The sequence below is a fragment of the Zonotrichia albicollis genome, chromosome 14 (genome assembly GCF_047830755.1).
Source record: "Zonotrichia albicollis isolate bZonAlb1 chromosome 14, bZonAlb1.hap1, whole genome shotgun sequence".
NCBI classification, from domain to species: Eukaryota; Metazoa; Chordata; class Aves; order Passeriformes; family Passerellidae; genus Zonotrichia; species Zonotrichia albicollis.
The window spans coordinates 16,679,037-16,701,373 of record NC_133832.1 but is presented as its reverse complement, the minus strand read 5'-3'; the positions used below and the strand labels follow the sequence as shown (position 1 = coordinate 16,701,373).

The following is a 22,337-nucleotide window of genomic DNA, read 5'->3' as shown; positions in this document are numbered from 1 at the left end:
CAGATCGACAGCGATGTCCCTTAGCCCGCATCGCCCTCAGCCGGGATCACCCTCAGAACACACAAAATCCCCCATAAAACACAATCTAAGTGCAGATAATTCGTTTATTGAAGTCCAAATTTACAACGGAAGTTTACAACTTTTTTTTTTTTTTTCTTTCCCCAAAACAAAAGCTTTGTTTGAATTTAGGAAGAATAAATGTTTGTTTTTGTTTTTGTTTTTTTTTAATAATGTACAGACTATATCTCTTAAATAAGTTAATATCTTTGAAAAAAGAGCAATATGTTCCTTTTTTTAATGTTGCAGTGCAACTTACGACTTACACGTCTGTGCAATGTACCATGAGGTATATGCCCAGTGAGCAACACACAGTGAAGTTTTCCATTCATAAATTTTCATTGTAGACACACAAAAAGTTAACAAGTTATTAATCTGTGATAGAAAACGCAGCCGGTTACAGTAATTCACACAGAACTCATCTGGAAAGAGGGAAAAAAGAAACCTAATGTTCATTGCCTATAGAAACTATTGGATTATCTCTCAACATAGACAAGTATAAAATTAAAAATACTGTTGTGAAACTGAAGAAATACTGTGTTATCCAGGGGTTGAAACCTCGTTTAACCTGTATTAGTCTAGAACCATTGGTTTTCTCTCTGTAGCATCCACGAGCTGAGGGATTTACTGTGGTACTGATGGAGCATCTGCTTGTCAAAGCATTAAGTAGGATGGGCACTATAGAAAAGTTGCAGAATGCTCAAAAATGTACAACTCCAGCATTTCCCTGGCATGGACAGGTGGTTTTCCATTGCCTCTCAGTTCATCTCCCAGCTGATTAGAAAAACAAGGCTGAAACATGGAAGATTACTCGTATTTGAAGCTTGACACTTCAAATTTCTCAGGATGGCTCTAAAATACTTATTTTTCTTAATGACAGAAAACATATATTTATTTAAGAAAGAATCATCCACAATATAACTTTGTGATAAATAACAGTTCTGCCTCTAATACATATATACATACTGCTTGTAAACAAAAATGCCCACAGGTCATGGAGTCTCCATGATTTTTTTACAAGGCGCTATAGATTTTTATTTATTTTTTCTTTTTTTGTTATTGAAAACAGTCCTAGTGAAAGTTTGGTTTATAACCTCCTATTGCTACAGAAACAGTAAGAATGTTTATATTTACAAAGAAACAAAGACCATGGAGACCCCATAGCGTTATTTGCCAAAGATTTGAAGTTGGTGGGGTTTGCAAAATACACGTTGTCAGCACGTTGGACAGGTTGAACACCAGCAGTACGATACTCCAGTGCTTTGGTATTTCAACCCCTGAATATACAAAGACATTACTACAGCCTACTTCACAGTTTAATGCAAGTAAAGTGCAAGCCATAGTACAAGGGTGTCATACATTTCCATACATGTAAGCGTTATCTAAAAAAGGCTCTGTACAAGGTTTATTAGCTATTAGTAACCTAGATGGAAGTCACCTATGGCCCAGCAATTAATGGTCTTACAAGGATATTGTCTTTGTAATACAGTATGTGTCAAATGTAAAACGTTTATTAATACTAGTGCATTTCTCTTACATCCTAACCTGTTTTCTCATCAGATTTTCAAGCTGAAATCCTTGTTTCTCAGTAAAACAGAAGTCTTAACTGGTTACAGGGTCTTACTGGTGTTTTGGCCAGCGAACACAGTTTGTTAAGACGTATTTGTTTTGTGGTTGCTAGTGAAAAAATGCAATAGTTAATATGTATAATGTGACATCCTTAGTTAATCTGCAGCATTCGGACAGACACATTTACTGTTAGTAAAAAGATCTGTATTGATACCCTCACCAACGCCTGAGCATGAACAATATTCTAGAAATGTGAGGACAGAAGCTACAGGGCTTAGCTGGTCAAACAGCAGGTTGTCGACATATTTGATCATTTTTACAACATTGCTTTCTTTCAAATACTGCTCACACAGTGGCATTAATGCTTAAAGTCCCTAACTGTCACTTCTAACACATGTATGTTCTTGATAAAAATAAAGATATATCTGTCTGGCCTGCATTAAGAGTGAATATGGTTCTTTTCCTGAAGGCAGTTTCTGTCTGAATTATTTAAATATTTTTATTAAGAGGAGGTCCCAGTAGTATATCACCTGTCTTCAAACCTGATAAAAATTTAAACAATATTATTTATAAACCTCCTCCTGGATGTGCAAGAGTGGTTTAACCCGTAAAATATAGAAAATAAGCTTTAAAACATGTTTCTTTTTCTGTTAGTTATATCCAGAGTGAAGCGTTCCCTGCCCACATGTTAGAGTGGAACTGATCAGAAACACCACATTTCACTTGTGGGTAATGGGAGCAAAGAAAATAACTATAAACATCAAGTAAGGAAATACAACTTACTAGTTTTGGTTTAAATAGCCATGAAATTTCCATACAACAGCTGATAGGGCTCAGATGTGATTTTCAGAAGGGATTTTCAGATCTGTGCCCACTTAACACCCATCAAGAGCCTCAGCCTTGAGGCTCTGTGAATTCACATTACACAGTGTGAATTCATCTGAGAGAGGAGATGGAGGACCCTTCCCCACAGCATCCTGCCTGGGAAACCTACCCTGAGCCTCAGCTTTGGTGAAGGAAACATTCTGGAAGAAAAAGAGCTTTTTAATACTGAATAGGAATAAATAGCTAATATTGCTTCTCCAGTCTTTCCTGTTATTTCCCATTTTTGGTCCTAGTGGTAAATAAACATCATTTGGCAGCAGGGAAGGTGATGTGCTGTGGCCCAAGGCATGAGGCACATGGAAAAGCTACCATGGAAAACCTGTGCCCTTCTGGCTGCCCTACAGCACCATTCCCTACTGTGGAGAATGTTGCTACTGAGGAGAGAATAAAAACTGAGGAGAGAATTAAATCCTTTATGAGACCCAGCCAACACTTATTTCTCTAACATTAAATGTGGGGAACCCAGGCATGCCCTGAATGGGGTTCAGGCTGGGGCCCAGCAATACAGACAGGCCTGGGCTCTCTTCCTTGAGGAATCTCCCTAAGACTGGCTCTGGAGACAGAACATCTGTGGAGAGACAAGACTTGGTTTACTGAAAAATTGAGTGTTTAAAGTATAATTAAATTGTCTGTTGTCATTCTCTAGTTCAGGGGCAGCTGACAGGCATTGCAGAGGGGAATGGGTTTGTTGTGCTGCATCGTGCCTTAGCCAAGGGTCCTTTTACACAAACCATCTTTGAAGGACTTTGTTCCCCACTGCATGAAGGGTTTGTACCAACTGTTGGTGAATTATCACAAAATAGCTCTGCTGTCTCTCCTCAAGGATCAACAGGCCCCAGCTATATCACCTTGGTCATAAATACTGCTATTTTTGGCAGAAAGAATGCTTTTATCACTTTGGAAGACAGTAAGACCACATGAGGAAAGAATATGGCAAATAAGATCTGTGATAATCTTGGCCTTTTACATTTACATTACTTGAGACAAAGAGAAGAATGTTCTTTGTTCTCGTCAGATTTCTGTTGAGTTAAACAATTTCTACCAGATTCTTCATTTTTCTCCCAGAGGTCCTATTAACATTTAAAGTGAAATCTCCTAAAGGTCAGCAGCAGAATTGTACCATTTTTGAGGAGGCTGAGCCCTTCCCAGAGCCACTGTAAAGGAACTCCTTCAAGGTACCTGTGCTGTCCTTCACAGGACCTTGGAGAAGGAGCTGTAACTGCTGAGAGGAGGGAGAGGAGGCTTAGCTGGCCATGCACAATTCTCTGCTGCACTCATTTCTTTTTCCTTGGAAAAACCAGTGGAGCACCACATTCCCGGCTCAAAAGGCAGCAGCCAGAGCTGAATGTCCTGATAACAACCCCCTCCTCCTCCTCCTCCTCCTCTGGTTTTTGTTCGTGTCAATTAGAGCAAGCTCAGGGTAGTTTTCACTTAAAGTAATGAAACCAAGAGAAATGTCTTGGTTCTCTCAGGAAGTGATGCCGAGAGAGCTATTAAGACACTTTCAAAGATCTGACATGTCACTGAATACAGAACAGTATTAAAAAAGGAGGGGAATCAGTAGCTCAGGGGGAGCATTAAATCAGTTGTAATGAAAAATAGCCGGAACAAAAAGACTCAGCTTGTGGAGTGTCAGAGAAAGTGTATGGGCTGAGACATTTTACCTGAAGCAATTCTGAATGAAGACACTAACTTTAATAAGATCCAGTTAAATAAAGCACATCCAAACAACATTTCCATGTTGTTGTATATGTTAAAGACCAAGTTTTACCTGAGAATTCAGGCAGAAAAACTGGTAAATTAATAAATCTATTGTACAGGTGCTATTTATTTCCCTTGATGAACTCAGCAGCCAAGCCTTGTTCTTTTCCTATTTAAAAATATGGCATCAAAACGACCACAACAATTCCAGCTGCTTTGTACTGTGTGTTCAAGTTCCTGTTGGTCCAGAGAATTGGATGTACTTTAATACATAAGCAGGACTTGGTGCATGAATTTTTAAATACATTATCTGTATTGCACTTTGCATTCCGGTGAGTTCAAAGGTGGTGAAAATCCAAATAATTGTGCTGTGGTGACTGTGCACATTCTCTCTGCCGTCCATTTAGATTGGAACCGACTTCCAGAAGGAGGAACCCATGGCTGAGAGGGAAGGGCTGCAGGGTGGGGTTCAGGAAATGTGCCAGGAGAATGACTAGTTCTTGTGAAATGGCTTCCAAATGCCAGCTGACATTTGTGAAAGAATAGAGTCTTTGTATTGCTTAATTTAGCAATTAGATTTTGCTTGCTCTAAGGCACAAGCAATGCCAGACAAATGGTTCAGACTTTTCTCCCAGTTAATCTTAAGCCCATTAGAGGGAATTTCTCCAGTGTATCTCATCTCATTTCATCTCATGAATCTCCTGGACAATTTATTTGGCCTATTCAGTGCAAATCACATTTGCTGAGAGCTGCTCTGCAAGAGCAGAATGCAGACTCACAATTCCAAGAATTTCAGAAAAGATGATCTCATGACACTGAGAGATTTTTAAAGATAAGCTGAGCAAAAGTATGAACTATCTACTATTTATCTCATCTATTCATATTTCAGAAATTGTATTTAAACTTAAAACAGAGATGATCTGTTTTCCCTACTATTTGTGTCATTTCTGAGAAATCTGTCTTCCCATTTATGTTTCTCATTTTCAGCTGTATCTTTAAGTAGTATTCTCTGCTTGCTTGTGACTTCACTGAATATGCTCAGTTATGTCTTGAGTGATGAAGCAGTGGCATTTGAAATCCTTTTGGAAAGCTATTTGGAAACAATATAGATATTTTCATTATGAAAGCACAAACCATCTTTTGGGTTTGAAACAATAGGCATATTTACATTTCTTTAGGAATTTAGACAGTTTAATCTATGTAACTATTTCTGTGACCATCCATCACTGCTTGCATGTATAACATGAATTAATTTCTAAATGGATTCTATAATTTATGCTGTTGCTCACTGGAAATAAAGGAATGAAATTAAGACGGGAAAGAAGGGGGGAGGCAAAGGAAAGGTGTTTTTAATTTTGTTTCTTGCTATGCAATGGTATTTTAAATTGTTAATAAGTGAATTTTCCCCAAGTCAGGTTTGTTTTGCCTACAATAACCACTAGCAGGTGATCTCCCTGTCTTTGTCTCAACCCAGGAGCTTTCCTGTGGCAATTTCCCCCTCCTGTCCAGCCAAGGTCAGCCCCTCTCAACTGTGGAGACAGAACTGAGCACCCAGGACACTTCACCTGGTCTGGCTTTGGAACAATGAAATCTCTTCCTGGATACTAGGACCTCACTGAGATGACATTTTTTCCTCTATTATACTGAACTACATGAATTTTACAGTCCTTGATGGATGAGAGACAATTAGGTTTATCTTGTGAAAAAATGATCAGTGAAATCTGTTTCAGTGAAATGACATCAGCTGTGTTCACATCCCCTTCATTCTGCCTTTTAGAACTATTCTACAAGCAGAGTCAAAGCAAACTGTGAATGGCTTTGAAATCTATGTTCAGTAGCATTCAGAGCAATCTTTTTTCCCCCCCAAGAATACAAGTATTTTCCCCAAAACCCGATTCTTCCAAACCATTCTCACCCAGGCAAGGAAGTGAAATCCACTGCGTGACTTGTGTGTCTTCCCAAACCAATCAATACCGATTGGTTTTTGAATGATGTTTAGAATAACTTCACCCACTTGCAAATGTACTGCTAGCAGTTAAAAATTATTGCCAGACATTACATAATTTTGAATTATTAACTCAGCTATGGATGTCAGTGTATCACAGAATGTAATTGATTAGTTCAGGAGGTTTTTTTAGCTTCATTCTCATGCTTTTTTTGAATTTTGTGACTCACAGTCATGTGTCACTTCAATTCACAGTGAAGAAACGATGAAAACCTGCAGTATGTACCTTACTCAGTGCAGATTTCTTTTTCTTTCACCATGAAATACTTCAAATCCTATTAAAACCTGTTTAAGTTGCAGCATTAGTGAACAACCAATATTGTTCTACTCGTATCTTACCTCTGTGCCAAACCTGCTTGCTCGTGCTCCTTTGTTTAAAGGCAGGCACAGCACGTTACAAACACAGTATTTAAATGGCATGTACAGAGTGCCCATAGGGCCAGACTGGGATCTATTTCTTAGATGTACAGTGTACATTTTAAGGCACACTATAGGGATTGAGTTTACATTTTGATAACTCTGTCCTTTTATTTGCAAAGATGGTCACTACCTGGAAATGTTGCAAAAATAAAAGTTCATCTCTAAGAGTGGCCAATGTATTCATGTCTTCATTTTTTATATTTTTTCTCAAGAAAAAATGTGTGAAAATGTGAACTTTAGGGAATTTTAAAAGGAAATGTCAACTACCATGTTACATTTTATATACATAGATATGATTTTATATATATCTAAATATATAAAATGATTGCAGGAGCTCATACTATAAGCTGAGTTTTAGTACAGTACTTTAAATATACTGGTATTTATTTTCAGTTACACTTCTGCACCGCTTCTTCCTAATGCAGAGCTCGATACGGACATTGGTTGATAACAGCAAACAAAAAAATTCATAAAGAATATTATTGTCTTATCATGCAATGTAGTAGGCATCCTGTGGCACTATTGTCTTACCCAAGTATTTACAGTACTGCTGAGTACCTTAAATTCCCCAGGGTTTGTCTGCCTGCCTCTGTCAGGCACCCAGCAGTGGCCAGGCTGAGCTCCTGTCACACGTGAGTCTCGATGAAGGAGTGTGTGTGTGTCAGCATTGGGGCCGAGCTTGCCAGTTCAGAGGCTCCGTTTTGAGACTTCCCAGCAGCACTGTACTCACAAATGTCCAGGAAAAACTCATAGTTCTTTAGTTTCCAATCTTTGAACTTCTTGGATGTTAAGTTGGGATCGTCCAGAAGGCTGTTGATTACTGTGAGGTCCCCTTCCTTTGCCTGGCAAATTCCAGAAAAACAGAGGACAGGTCAAAATGAAATTCTGTATTCCAGCACTTTATTTCTTCCTTAACTTTAATGCCAAGCACCACGAAAACTACTATGGAAGCTTTAATATTTACCTAAATTCAGGAACTATTACAGCATAAACTGTTTGACAGCTCAGTCTGTGCCACATGCTACAATTTGCCCACACAGAGTGCCAAATAATCTCCTTTTTTCCCTTAAGATGGAACATACTTGCTTTGAAGGATTTTTAGTTTCTTTGAAGCTTCATTTTAAAGCTACAAAAAAAGCATTAACAATAGAAATGTAAAAGATTAAAGACATAGAGTGACATTAACGACAAGGGGCGATGCTTCCCACTGCCAGAGGGCAGGGTTAGCTGGGATATTGGGAAGGAATTCCTGGCTCTGAGAGTGGGCAGGCCCTGGCACAGGGTGCCCAGAGAAGCTGTGGCTGCCCCTGGATCCCTGGATGTGTCCAAGGCCAGGCTGGACAGGGCTTGGAGCAACCTGAGATAGTGAAAGGTGTCCCTGCCCATGGCAGGGGATGGAATTGGATGGGCTTTGAGTTCCCTTCAACCCATCAGCATTCTCTGATGGACAATTAGACTTTTCCAGTTTATATTCCTTGCATACAGATCAGGGGTGAAGCCACACAAAATCAGGATAAAGCCACACAAAATCAGGATAAAGCCTTACTTTTAAAGTGCTCTTGAGGACTCGGATGTGGTGCAGCTTTTCGTTGATCACTGGGTCGTTGCATCGCTTCACGAAGGACTTGCGGAACTCCTGCTTGGTGGAGGGACGCTGCTCTCCGAAAGCTGACAGGCTGGCTTCTTCCAGAGTTCTGTAGAGCTCTTGCAGACCATCTGTGATATCTTCAATTTCTTTTACGTTTTCTGAAAGGAAACAAAGAACCCTAACAACAAACCTGATCATTCAGATGGAGTCTCTAAAATCAGCAATACTGCTATTCAGTACTATCTTAACCTCTTACTCAGTTCTGCAGTGTTAGTTTTGGTGAGACAAGAACATCATCCCAAAGCTCAATTTTTAGCACTACATCTTGGCATTTCAAGTACAAATTCCTGTGTTTGCCAACATCCAGCAGTTCAACCACAAAATCCTTGCTGAGAACAGTGGCAATACTGCTCTGGATTTTGAAGTGGAGCAGAACATCTCCCAGAGCTTACCTTCTGCACAGAAACTATTGTGCCTTCTAAGAGGAACCTTCTCATCCAGGCTGTCGTCGGTGTCCTCAATGGATTTCACGCGTCCCTTCCCGCGCACGTCTCTGTTCCGGGGCAGGCTTTGGCTGCGCGGTTTCTGGGGCCGCCCGTGGGAGCCGTGTCCCCTGGGACACTCCACCAGAGGAAAAGGCCCATCCTGCTCAAAGTTGTGGCGCCTCTGCACGGGCAGCGTGGCTTGTCTCCGTCTGTCCGGTGACATTCCGGGCCGGCCGCTCGCGTACTCCGCCTCCGGAGGGACGGTCTGGAGGAAATGGAGCCCTGAGCTGGTGAGGGGGGTCTCGATCAGGTCCTGCCACGAGCGCCGTTCTCGGTAGGGAGGCCGGCAGCCCGAGGAGTGCGTGCTGCCCGCCGCCTCCGGCCGCGACTCCTCGGCCGAGGAATGGGAGTACGTGGATTCGCTGGAAAAGTGTCGGCCTTGCTTGGCTTCGGGGAATGGGCTTGAGGAGTTCACCTGGAAAGATCCAAAAACACCTGCCCATGAGATGGTGTTTTGAACAGAAATGGCTGCAGCGTAAAACACTCTGTGATATCTAGTAATCAGATGGACTCATGGGTTGGATTGGTCATAACATGAACCACTGTAAACAGAAGAGAATTAGCAGTGACAACTTTTATACAAGTGCTCTTTGAACCACTCCCTATTCTTGTTTTGCACATTCTCTGCCCACAAGCAACTCCTGATGGAAAGGAAAGTGTAACACTGGAGCAGGTTTCCTGAAGACCCATCCAGCTTACACTGAGTGCAGCTGAGGACAGTGGAAGTCTCCAAAAGAAACTAATCAGATTTCCTTTATTTTTTTTTTTAGGGGCCAAACAGAAAAAAAAAACAAAAACCAAACCCAAACAACAAAAACTTCAGCACCCAGGAAGATTTTTGGCTGGGGGACTGCTGAACTTGTGAAACTATTTGAATGAATTCTCTGGGTCTGTGTATAAATTTCATTCAAAACAAAGAGAAAGGCAAAAATGTGGAAAAGCAGAAAGGGAGGGGCTTAACCTGTATCCCAGTTGATAAAACAGCATCACATGGGTGAAAATCAGTCTGAGCTTCACCCATGTGATGCTGTTGTCTCTGTCACTCTTTCTTTGGTTCTGGCTGTGTGAGGATCATGTCATTCACGCTGAAGAAAAATCTGAAAGAAAAATAGAGAACAGTCCTATCTGTGCTTGGAATCATAGAATAATTATCATAATTGCCTGTGTTTTGTCTAATAGAAATGTTCTATTTGCAATACTGTCATTACCACGGTACTGTACACAATCTTGTTTAAAAAAAACCCTTTTTGTAGAAAAATCTGTTCTTCAAAAAATATCTAAAACATGATTACTGGGTGAATGTGAGTTGATCTTGATCTCTAGCATCCAGTATCCAATAATTGAAATAACCAATAATATCCAATAATTGAAAACCAGTCTCAATTAATACAAACTATCCCATCCATCACATTCTTTTCTCATTCTGCAGTGAAAGTAAAATTTGGATATTCTGTTTCACCAATCCTATAAAAAAAGGTCATATTTCCAGTCTGGTGACAGATGTGTGTCAGGAAACATTTACCTCTCCTTCCTTCCTAACTGATTTGCTATGGAAAAATCCGGGTCTCGGCTCATGAGGAGCAGCAATAATTTCATTTTAACAACACATCCGGCTTTGTTCCGCCGCCTTTACGGTGTTTAAATATCCCGGGACAAGGGAGGAGCAAGGGCAGGCCCAGGGCTGTTTTTGGCGGCCCTGGCACACGCAGGGGTGGCACTCACTGAGGGGGTGCGGTGGTAGCTGTCACACAGCGCCGAGGAGCCCTCCTGCTTCAGCGTCAGCGAGCCCTCCATGTCGTCCTGGTCGCTCTCGCTCCAGTAATCTGCTGACAAAGCATTCCAGCTCTCACTCGGGTGCTTTTCCACCACAAAACAGATCCCACATTTTAGCAACATCTTTCCATGACAAGGTAAAGTTCCCCAGTCACCTGCAGGGCTCGGCAGCCGCTCAGGAAGGGGCTGGTGGGAAGCCTGGCCTCAAACAGAGAGTGCAGGAAGCTCTGAAGGCTTTAGAGAAGGGACACAGAAGGCAGCTGGGACACCTGACTCCCACAACCAACTTCTACTCCCAGACTTTCACACAGAAACCTCGTTCCAGATGCTGAAGTTAGAGCCAAGCCTGAACACTTAATTTAATTGGGCATAACAGGTTCCACTGTGGGTGATGGGGAGAGGACAAGGCTGGCACCTGAGCTCAGGAGGTGCAAACGAATATTGCTGAAGCACACATTGCCCCAAGTCTCTGCCATGTTTTATGGGGGTGAACATCCCTGAGGGCTGGGATCTGGGAGATCACACCTCACCTTGAACCCCACATTCTCTTTACCGCTAATTTTAAATATTTCTTAAAATTACTGCTCAGGATTTGATTTTCTTTGGTGGTGGCACCAATAAATGTAGTTCAAGGAAATGTATTCTTATCAAAATTGATATTTAGAATGATATGGCCATATGTTGATAAAGTCAGTTACGACCTCTCCAGCTTTAGTGAAATACTGAACAGATTTGTCCTGTCCGCTCTCTTCTCCTAATTATAACCACTGAAGCATTACCTTCATCTGGGTGAATATCCTTGTCATCAGGTGTGTAACCAATTGCTGCGAGACCCAGACGATTCATCCATCTAACAGAACAATAAAAATGAGGAAGAGAGGTATTTAAAAGGAACTTCTCATGTAAATCTGAAGGCATCCACATCCTTAACATCTGGAAAAGTCAGACACAACACCTAAACAAAAAGGCTGTTAAACCCACGATTCAGATGTGCTGGGTGGTTGATAAGTGGGAATAAAGGATTTATCACATTTATTCTGATTGCTATTTATTTCAAGAACTTGCTCAAATTGCCAAAATACTGGAAAATAAAATAGACTTATGATAATTATTGTCTGGAAACCTGTGTTGGGAAATTAAAGTTGTATTAAACTTGTATTCTCAGAAAGCTAAAACAGCATATGGCATTTTGGTTATTTGCTAGTCTGGATTCACAATGCTGGTGATATAAACACTTGGCGTTGTTGAGCTGTGATATCAACATTGTTTTCCCTTAATTTGTTTAATACAGACTTTTGGGTTTCTAAAGTCTTGGTAAACTGCAAGTGCTTCAATATTTGCATTTCACATTGGATGTGTGAAATTGGTTTCTTTCTTTGTCCCCAAATTATTTAGTTTGATAGAAAAGAAGATTCTTTACTTCCTTAGGGAAATATTATAGCTAATGTTGGGGAAAATACCTTTTGAGTTTTCTTTCTGTAAGATTACTGGATTTTTACACAACATATAATTAAAAAACTAGGGGGAAAAGGGAAATTGACACACAGAGGGAAAAGTCACTTCTTAATGTTCAGCAAATGGAAAATCAAGAATTATCTTATTTTCATCAACAAGGAGATATAACCAAAGAAAAAAAGCCCTAATTGTGACATCTATAATGCCTGGGATGTTTTGAACCATTCCCTTCCTTGGTGACTAAATTCTTAATTATCTAATTAATTTCCCAGAAAATTGATGTGAGAGTTTATCTGGAAGCAGCTCTTTTTCCTTTTCGAACATTTGCAACATCAAATTTGTTAATAATTATCTTCTTGGTTAATGAATATTATAATGACAAAACCATCTTTCACAGGCCTCAAGTCAGACATTAGTGAACAGTACATGCAATACCAAAAGGACGAGTTGTTTTGCAGATCAAAACAAGAAAACTCGTCAGTGTCGTTCTTTCCCACTTGTACTAGAGGAGAAAAAAAAGCTTTTAAGGACGTGAGTGTGACTGTTATTGTCCAGGAGAGGGGTGTGTGGGACATGGGAGGCACAGCAAGGAGGCAGAAAATGAAGGAAGAGTGAACTGTGCACTAAAAATAGCTCAGAGTTGAGCACGTATTGATCCCCTGCTCCCAGCAATGATCCCCATCTCTGATATTGGCACAGCCCCGACTCACAGAGCCTCTGCCTGGATCTCATGGCTTTCCCAAGCAGCCAAAGGGGACCACAACATTCACTTCTTACAGGGAATTGCGAGAGGGTTTAATTTACTTGCAGAACTATGAAAATAAAGAACTGTACAATCATATTGCTTTGCCTCTCAGTATTAAGGCAGAAGTCAGCAAACTGGAGATGAAAATGGAAATGATGATTAGTTTTCCCAAATACCAACTGCAGGCTTAGCACTGCTTACAGCCCTTGTTTGCATCAGCACATCAATAACTCATCTTTATCATGAGGGAAGTACATTTAAAATGGATTAACAGATTTCCAGAAGAGCTTTAGCACAGTGCTCTCCAGCATCATTTCCCTCAGCTCACGGTGCCTGCATTGCCTGGGGTTTGCTTCCCTTGCAGGGCAGATCCTTCACTGCAGGACTGGCAGTGACATCACTCCTTTATCAGCATTTCTATTCACCAGTTTTTCATCAGTTGTTCCTGAATTTCTGAACTCATTAGCACTGGAGCAAAATAGTTTCAGTCATACTTTGCCATATGCCTTTGGCAATTAAGCAGGATGGCTCAGTGCCTTCAACTGAGGTTCTGCTTAAGCACCAATGATAAATTAGGACTAATTACCATTTTCCAAGTTAAAACAGACACAGCCATTTGTGTGGTCAGTGCCTGGAAATTTATATTGTCTTAATTTTCTTGCAAAATTTCTTTCTTGCTCATTGTTAATTTGAGGGTGTCAGATGTTGGAAGCAAACACAGACACCAGTTGAAGTGTCAGGATTAACCTCCCAGAGCCGGGGATGCTCTGAGGATACCCAGAGTATCAGCTTTATGCACATGGCCTCAATGGCCAAATCTGGAATTAGCTGAAGTTAATCTTCCTTCGCTAAGGCTGCTCAGGCTTTTCCCTTCCAAAGGCCAAGATCATCCCCACCAGAGTTACAAGGACTTTCTTACCTCATTTACCACAATTCAGAGTCAGCTGCTGGCCAAGCCCACATAAAGGGTTATCTGATGACATTCAGTGGCTTATCATGGTAAAATCTCTTCTGATAAAAGAACTAGAATCTCCATTTTAGGTTTTGTGTTTTTAAGAAAAGCATGAGTGAATGTTTTTTGAGGTTAATCAGGAGATATACAAGTGGTGAGATTACAGCTCATTTTCTTACAGTTAATTTTTTTTTCTCCCAAGGAAATGCAAGCTCAGTTCGAAAGGAACCCTGCATAAACTTGATGAATTTCCTTGATGAGCAAACCACTTTCATTTCTCAGAAAACTGCAGGTTTTTCAAGGTTATAAAAAGATCTTTGTGGAGAGCCTGGAAAGGCAGGCAGTTGGTTCTGAAGTGTCCCAGGTGCCCTGTGGGCAGAGGTTGGGTTCCAGCTGGCCCTGGAGCTCCTGGCAGAGCTGAGGGATGGAGGATGCACAGCCCGGGGAGGGGCTGGCTGCTGCAGCTGCCAGCACAGCCCCAGCGTTGCTGTTTGGGCTCTGGAGCTGTGCCCCACCTGCTCTGATGTTGTAGTGTGTTGTAATGTCCTGTTTTAAACTCCCGGGTCCCTTAGTCAGGTGTGCCAAAACCCTTCCCTTCCCCGCTCGCCCCCTTGCTGAGTGAGTCCTGTCAATCAGGCTTAACATTCCAGCAAAGGCGTCGTGTGGTTGGTCAAATTCAAAGGATGCCCCCCAGGCCCAGAGGTCATTGGTCTGTCTGGGTGTCCCTCGCCCCTTGAGACCCCGCCCCCCCACCTGGTTGGTGGCTCACCTGTCCCCTCCCCTCCCCTCCCCCTGAGAGGAGCCCGCCATGTGCTCTGGATTTGTTGGAGGTCTTCCCAAGATTCAGACCTCTGTAACCATGGAATAAACCTCTGGATATTAAACCCTCCGGCAGAATCCCTCCTTTTTTCTCTTCACCTTCGCCTGAAGCCGTCCTCCTGAGGTAACGGAGTCCCTAACAAGCCTGGACTTGTTTAGTGCCCAGCTGAAGCCACCAGCAAGCTAAAGGTGTCTCTGGGGTGAAGCACCACAGCTGCCGCCTTTGGCTCAGCAGCGAGGGTCAGACTGGCCCAGGCACAATCTAACTGGTAATATTGGGATTCATATTCCAATACTCTGGGACTCCCCTGTGGCCACAAGGAGGTCTGGGCTGCCCTTTGGGATCTCAGGTGCACATCCCATACCCCAACCCCAGGCTGGGCTCCCTCCCCAAATCCTGCCTTTTTGCCTGGATAACTGCAACAACTCTTTCCTGTTGATGATTAAACAACTTAACCAGCATGTTTCACTGAGTCTAGGCCACCCAACAGAGCACAGGGTCTGCATTCCGGGTGGGAATTGTGATGACAGAACAGCACTGCACATCCCAGGGATCCTCTGCCACAACAGCTTACCTCCAGGATTGTACAAGTCCCCATAAGCCACAATCACTTACCAAGGCACATTGTAACTACCAAGAAATGGCTTGTTTTTATTGCCTGTGCTCCAGTGAACCAAAGGCAGGGAAAGATGAGCCTCCAGTAAAGTCATCAAAATGCACAAGTAAATTTTGTACTTTGTCTCAATTAAATTCTAAATAAATCAGGCTTGGTTGTAATTAATTCTGTTGGTTACAAACAAGCACTGCTGTCATTGCTTTGGGATAAAATAGAGCTGCCTGGTAGTATTTAAGTTAAATTTACTGAGATAATTCTGGTTATTACCCAGGGCCTCTTCTGAGAGTCTGATTGTGCCCCAGGCCTGGGCTGAGCTGAGTGAAGGCTCGAGGGCAGTGAGGAGCTGTCACAGCCTGAGACTGGAGTGAATCATCCCAAAAAACCCCAAATTGTCAGGAACCAGGAGCACATTCAGCCACTGACAGAAACACTGGGAAGTGCTGAAGGGGGCCAAGCAGCTGGAAACAATTGCACATTGCTTTGCTCCCCTAACACTTCACTGAAAACCAGAATATGCCGCTCCTCAATGTACAAATTAATGAATTTCTGGCTTTCATAGTTTACTCTGCTGAGCCAGCCCTACGTCAGTGGGAGGTTCTGGGAGTGAAGACAAAGTTTCCACAGTGGCACCACACTCACCCCCTTGGCTGCTCCTTTATACAAGTCCAGAGTGAAAAAGCACAAATAAAAAATATAACAGCTTGGACAATCTCAGTAGTCATAAATTGGAGAAAAATATTTTTTTTTGTGTGGGGGAATGAAAACCAAGGGAAGAGGATAACCTTTTTTCTCTTCCTATAAAAAAGGGGTGAAAAGTTAGAATTTTTAGGTTATAGTTAGAGCTGTTCCATAAAACCATGGAGAAGAGGGGAGAAAGAAGTGAGATTCTGTGGCTCTGAAAAGTTTGATTTGCTAACATCTCCACGTATTGCACATACCAGGTGGCTGGTTTTAGAAAAAGCTATTTAATTCAAACGAATATGTAAAAAATTATATGTCCTGAAAAGGTGTAAATTCAAGAAAAAGTCCAACTACTTTTCCCATTTCTCTCTGCTAAACCTTCCTTTAAAAATGAAGTCTATGAAATCCTAACACATTAACATAAAGAATAAATAAAATATATTTCCTATCTTCCTTGCATCTTTTCATTATTAATTCTTGCCCTTGTACACCACTTCAGTTTTGTGTTAGAAATGTTTCAGTGCAGAAATATTTTTTTCATCTTTGAGATTGCATCTACATTTGAGATTATTTGGCTAAAAGGAAAAACTAGCACTAAGTGGAAGTTAAATTTCACTTAAATCAAGTTATCTTTAAGTCTATTAGAGATTCCCTTGAACCATTTATTTCATGCATAGAATTTATTCAGTGCAGTTTACATTTAATTTCTGATCAAAAGCTTTGTATTATGTGTTTTACATCACTGGGATAATCAGATTCCAGAATTCACAGTAAAATTCTTTGCAATTCACAATTAGATTTAAAAATTGATTTTGTACTTGTTATGTGGGCTTCTCTGCCCAGTCTTTCTTACTGAACACCTGAAAAATCAATGCGTTTCCCATTTGCCTTCCTAAGGTACATTATTTTCCCTATTTTCAATGCTTATGCAGGTAATACATTGATTTAAGAGAATAAAGGCTGCTGTAACAGGGGTGGCTGAGATGATGCCTTGATTTTCCTCCACACAGAAGGAGCCCCAAAGCATCTCCTGGTGAGATGTGACCCTGAGCAGCTCCTGCTCCGTGAGCTGTGCACCAGCCCCAGCAGCTCTGCCTCTGCTGCTGGATTTGTCACACTTGCTGGGATTTGTTAGGCAAAATCATTCATGGCATAAACTCTGAGTACTCTCTGATTTGATAATTTGACATGACTGTTGATCTTGTTTCATGCGTTGTCTTCTTAGATTTGTCAGGCTGGAAAAATAGGAAAAAAGCCTGAGACAGCTTAAGAATTGACAAGTGAACCAATCTGTGCCCTCTTTGCATGTGCATCTGCTTCATGCACTTAATGGGATTTTTTTTTCTATTTTTAAATTTTTTAACTTGACTTTGTCAAACAAATGCACAATTATGTCTCTGTACTCAGAAGTCTGGTTTGGTGTGGGTGGTTTGTTTTTGTTTTTTTGTTTTCCCCAGTGGGTAATAGACAAAAGAAATTCACTGCTTTGTAGCAAATAAATTACCTCTCTGGTACCAGCATTTACTGTACAAATACAGTTGTGTATCACAGAGAATAAAAGCACGCAATAACTGATAGGCTATTTGATCCAGAACCAATAATAAACCCTAAAGAAATCACCAAAACAGTCACAAAACCTCACTCAACTGGAACTTCTCTTTACTCACTCAAACTTTTGCCCCAGCTTTCACCAAATGATTGGCCCAAAGGAAAGCTCTGGAGAAAGAAAGCTTTGTTTACAAGCAAGAGAACCGAGCTTAGCATGACATAAACTATGGGTGGGGCTTAGGGTGAATTTTTTAAAGAAATGGGATGATTTACTTGTGAAATTTTGTAATCTGCTTCTACATAGTTTTTAAAAACTCAGCTCAAATAGGCCAAATAACGTTGTTAAATGTCTGTTAAATATAATTCATTATGATGAAATTTCTTATTTCTATGACTTATTTCAGATTTGGCAGAGTATATCTGTATATCCAGCATAAGGTCACAACAGGGACTGTGACACCGCCCTCACCTCAGAGGTGCAGGGCTGGAATCACCAAATCTGCTCTGTGAAATGCAGCTGAACTCCTTGGCTCCCAGAAGAACCCTACCAGCTCCCACTGGCACTATTTGCAGCAGAATTTGATGAAGTGAATTTTGGAATTGGAGCTGGTGCAGAAAGCCAGGGCAGCCCCTGCCTCCTGCAGGAGGGATGAATCCCCCAGCCCTGATTTGGGAGTGCTGGAAAATCACAATTGTGCACCGCAAACTCCATCAGCCACTGGGGCTGGGGCTGGCTGAGGGGGGAAATAGAATTCCACAAGTCTGGGGTAAATAATTCAGAAATTTTAAAAAGGAGGAGCCAGGTGACTTGCCCAGGAAAGGAGGTTTGGAATGTTCCAGTTGAGTGCTGAGAATTCCTGGTGCAGTATTTTGCCTAGGAAATGAGATTTGGAATGTTCCAGCTCAGCGCTAGGAATTCCTGGTGCAGTATTTTGCCCCTGTGCTCTCCCATGAACATCATGGTTTCACCCAGTCCCTGGGGCCTGCAGCTCATTCTGATCAGAAAACTGTTTTACTTGTGCTGCACTTAGGAGCTCTTATGTGAGAACAATGAATTAAAGGGCTGGCGTGGCCTCGGGCACGGATTTGAAACAAGTTTATGGGAACATAAAAGGAAGAAAGGAAAACCTGCTCTTTATGATTATTTACAGCACCATTGGGAAGCTCCATTCCAGGGATTTCTGTTTGAAAAGCACCTTTCATGTTCTGCAGAATTATCTCCTGGCTTCTCAGCAGGTGAGGGGCTGAGAGTAAGAGCTCTGTAACCATTTACTCAGCTCTATTTGATAAAGAGCTGGTGAATCAGGCCAGACAGATCTGACAATCTGCTCACTTCTCCCGTTTAAGGGGGAAAGTGTCTAATAGCTGAAACTTTTAGTTGCCAAGAGCTTTACTTGGGTGCCAGTTTATATAAAGTGAAGACTAAGTGCATTGAAACTGGAAAAGATGTGTTAATGCTGGCTCACCACCTGATTTGGCCAAGACCTGTCAGAGACCAACATGCCTGAAATTTAAGGGAGAAAACTGAATTAACTTTAGTAATAAACAGGAGGATTTAGGGAAAGTCTTGAGTAACTCACTTGGTTATACTCCAAATGTAAAAGTAGATAGGAGTCACCATAAAATTAGCTTAATTCAGAATATTTCAATTCTCAAACAATTCTTTTTTAAGAGGAATATTGTGCTATAATCTTTCAGGTCTTGGAAAATATAGGAGTGATCCCTATAAAAATTAATCATCATTCTGTTTCAGTCGCGACTATTTGTTATATTTCTTGAATGAATGCCAAAGATTTATGGGAGTTATTAAAAGTTAACTCAGTTATTCAAATCAAAAGTGATCAAATTATTCAGCCTAAAATAGAAACTTTTAAAAATTTAAGATTTGGAGTCCATGATGAGATTACAAATGCACTGCCCTGCATTTCAATGGCATGTAAGTTTTAAATAAAGTCGATATTGTAAACCAGCCCAATATTAAATTCAATGCTAATTAAAGCCATAAACAGGTTATGTGTGATGTGGTAGGAGATGAAGCACTTCTGGGAAATAAGGCCTTTAACAAGCTTGGAGTAGCAAGCTAGAGATGAGCTCATCAAGTTCATTATTAATTCATTTCTGAGAACACGGCTCTGCCCGTGTAAGAGCTGACAAACAGCACGAGCGTGAATCCTGCAAACCTGAGTAACACAGCAGGCAAAACTCAGCCCCAGCTCAGTGCCTGGCTCTGCCACAGAATAATCCAGCCCCACCCACTGGGGTCCAGCTCTTCCTTCAGCAATGTGGGGTTAAAGGCACAGGAAAATATTCCAGAGTGGAAAAAAAATAATAAATAGTGAATCTGGAGTGAGAAACTCTAAAAGGAGTTGTTAAAATAAAAGTGGTTGAAGAAAGGATAAAATTCCCCTCACAGTGAATGAGGAATTTTACTCTCCCTGCCAGGATCCTTCACTTTTCAGCATGAGGAATCTCCCCTTCCACCAGCAGGGAAAATCCAGCTAAATTCTGTGCTGCAAACTGGAGTGAGAGATACCACGTAAAATATTTGCTCTATTTCCTCACATTATGGGGCTAGCAGTTTGCTGGGAAGAGAGAGATTTGTGGAATCAGTACTTTAAACACATTTTTCATCTATGAATCTTGTTCCTCATTTCAAATTTCACTCAGATCTCTGGGAGAAGGAATTCCAGGAAAACTGTAAGAGCTGCAGGGGTGCCCAGGGATGTCAGAGGTAGCAGAGTTATCCATCATTGGGGTGGGGAGTGAATCCCAATTGCTCTGCAGGGACAGAATTGCTGCAGGGAAAATACTGCACAAAATACTTCAAGTAGAAGCTCACCCTTTGCCTTCTTCCCAAAAAATCAGGGAAAAGGCTCGTGTAAATTCCAAAGTCAATGATGTGGTATGGAAGGACACGCTGGCACCTTCCCAGCTGCTCCTGTGCTCCAAGGCCCCATTGCAGCCTCCTGGGCTCCCCATGGAAAAATCAATGGATGTTGTAAAAGCAGCTCATTGAATGTGTGTCAAGACTTCCTGCTTTTCCTTGAGAACATTTTATGTATAATTTATAGACATGATCAATGGCACTTCAACAAACGAGAGCTACCCCAGCAGCTGAAATCAAGGGAGACCAGGCAGAGTTAAACCAGCAAAACATCCTCACTTCAGCAAACCTGAACCACCCCACAGAACTGAGCAATGGAACATTAACAACCTTCAAAAAATATTTTCCAGCAAACTTAAACCCTGAATGCATCCCACTGCTGATAAGTGAGGCTCACCCCCCTCCTCAGAGCAGGATGAACAGTTCTCCACCGTTTCACCCCAGCCAGGCTCACAGCCCAACATACCTGAAGAGCCACGTAAGCCACAGAATATAAATGTTAATTCAACAATGGTTTTTAGGCCTTTATATCCCAAAGGAAAAACCCCATCCATATTTGTCTTCCCAAGCTGGCAAACATTAAGAACAACTGTAAGTGAGAACATCTCAAAGTTTCAGTTATCTGTGCCAGGAAAGATTTCAGACTTCCCAGGATGGTGACCTTGTCCCAGGTGTCCTTGTGCTTTCCACCTCAGCTGGGAATAAACAAATTTCTGAGGTAACAGGAGGAGGGAGGACATCTGATCCTGCCTTTGGGATCTGAGGCCCTGTCCCACCTTCCCCCCTGAACCACAAAGGAGAAGCACGGAGCAATTTGGGCTGGAAGAGCTCCCAGGAGGTGCCTGTTCCCACAGCCACCCCCAGCAGGGCCAGCTTTAATGCTGGATCAGGCTGTCCAGTGCCTGGTCCAGTCAGAAGTTTGGAATGTCCCCCCAGCACATCCAAGGACATCTAAAACTCACTGCAACACCAAAAGTGGAATTTTGCTTGCCTCTGCTCTGTGTTGGGACAGTGATGTGGTGAATAAAATTAATAACTGCTGATTTTATGTGTTACTGGGAGTTGTTCTTGGCATTATAAGGGGAATATACATATGTATTTATACATATATATATGTATATACACACACACCCCACCACCTGGGTGTTCTCTGTACGAGTTTTGGTGTGGGTGCACTGTTTAATAAACCACAAACACTGATCCCACTGAGACTTCCAGCTACTTCCAGCCTTTACCTACAAAACAAGGGTGATGAACCTTAAGCCCATCAACAAAAGAAGATTTCTAATGAACACAGATGACACCATCACAAATAACTTTCCTTTGCAGAACTAAGACATGTCGTGGCAGGAAATGCCAGCAAAGTGAGCCACAGAATGTAATGTATTTACTGAAATTAATGGAAAACTAATTCCTGAGAACACCATGAGCCAGCATCCCATCAGGCCCCAGGAGGAAATTCCTGTCCCAGATGAAATATTGAAGCTAGGATAAAGAACATCCCACAACAAAGGGGACACACAACTCACCTGTTCATCTCTTCAAGGCAGTCGGTTGCGAAGTAGAAACTCTTTATTTTGGGGTGGCATGCTTTGAAGGCACTATAAAAAGAGCAGAAAGAATAAAAACCACTTTTTCTTTCAAACATCTTGTCTACAAATACACCAGACTGTCCTGCTCTATGATTCTTCAGGTTTCACAGGCATTTGTCATCTTCAGTCTGAATTTTGGTGCCAAAATTTATCAATGGATTCCCCCGCTCTGATTACACCTATGTTTGTGAGCCTCATACTTTGCAAAAATTTCAAAAGCACTTGAATGACATAGAAATAGAAATCCTTTTGATAATCATTGATGTTCTGAAAAATCCTTGGGTTAATTTGAAAGTCTTATTGAGTATATTCAAGTACATCTTAGTTGTATTCCTAAGATCAACTAAAGGAATAAATGTTTGATCCCCCCCACCTCTTCTCATGTATTTGATGACAGTTTTATGTTCTACAAAAAGAAATGCAGAGGGCTGCCAAGCTGAGCTAGAAATCACTGGAATAATAGATAATAATCAGATGGCATAGGTGATTATAGTTCACAGA

The 22,337-nt window shown here is 41.5% G+C and overlaps 1 protein-coding gene across 3 annotated transcripts in view; it reads right to left on the bottom strand.

The window, feature by feature from the left end:
* Positions 1-95: 95 nt before the first annotated feature.
* Positions 96-22,337, bottom strand: part of LOC106629447 (connector enhancer of kinase suppressor of ras 2) — a 170,051-nt gene continuing 147,809 nt past the window's right edge. For 2 of the 3 annotated variants that reach the window (XM_074551825.1, XM_074551824.1), the window contains 6 exons: positions 21,774-21,845; positions 11,323-11,393; positions 10,493-10,596; positions 8,678-9,185; positions 8,184-8,383; positions 96-7,479 (listed from right to left, as the gene is read on the bottom strand). In XM_074551825.1, the coding sequence (XP_074407926.1) occupies positions 7,264-7,479; positions 8,184-8,383; positions 8,678-9,185; positions 10,493-10,596; positions 11,323-11,393; positions 21,774-21,845 (1,171 nt within the window). In that variant the 3' untranslated portion in view covers positions 96-7,263. The remainder of the gene's footprint in view (positions 7,480-8,183; positions 8,384-8,677; positions 9,186-10,492; positions 10,597-11,322; positions 11,394-21,773; positions 21,846-22,337) is intronic. The other variant, XM_074551826.1, reaches the window with a different exon arrangement.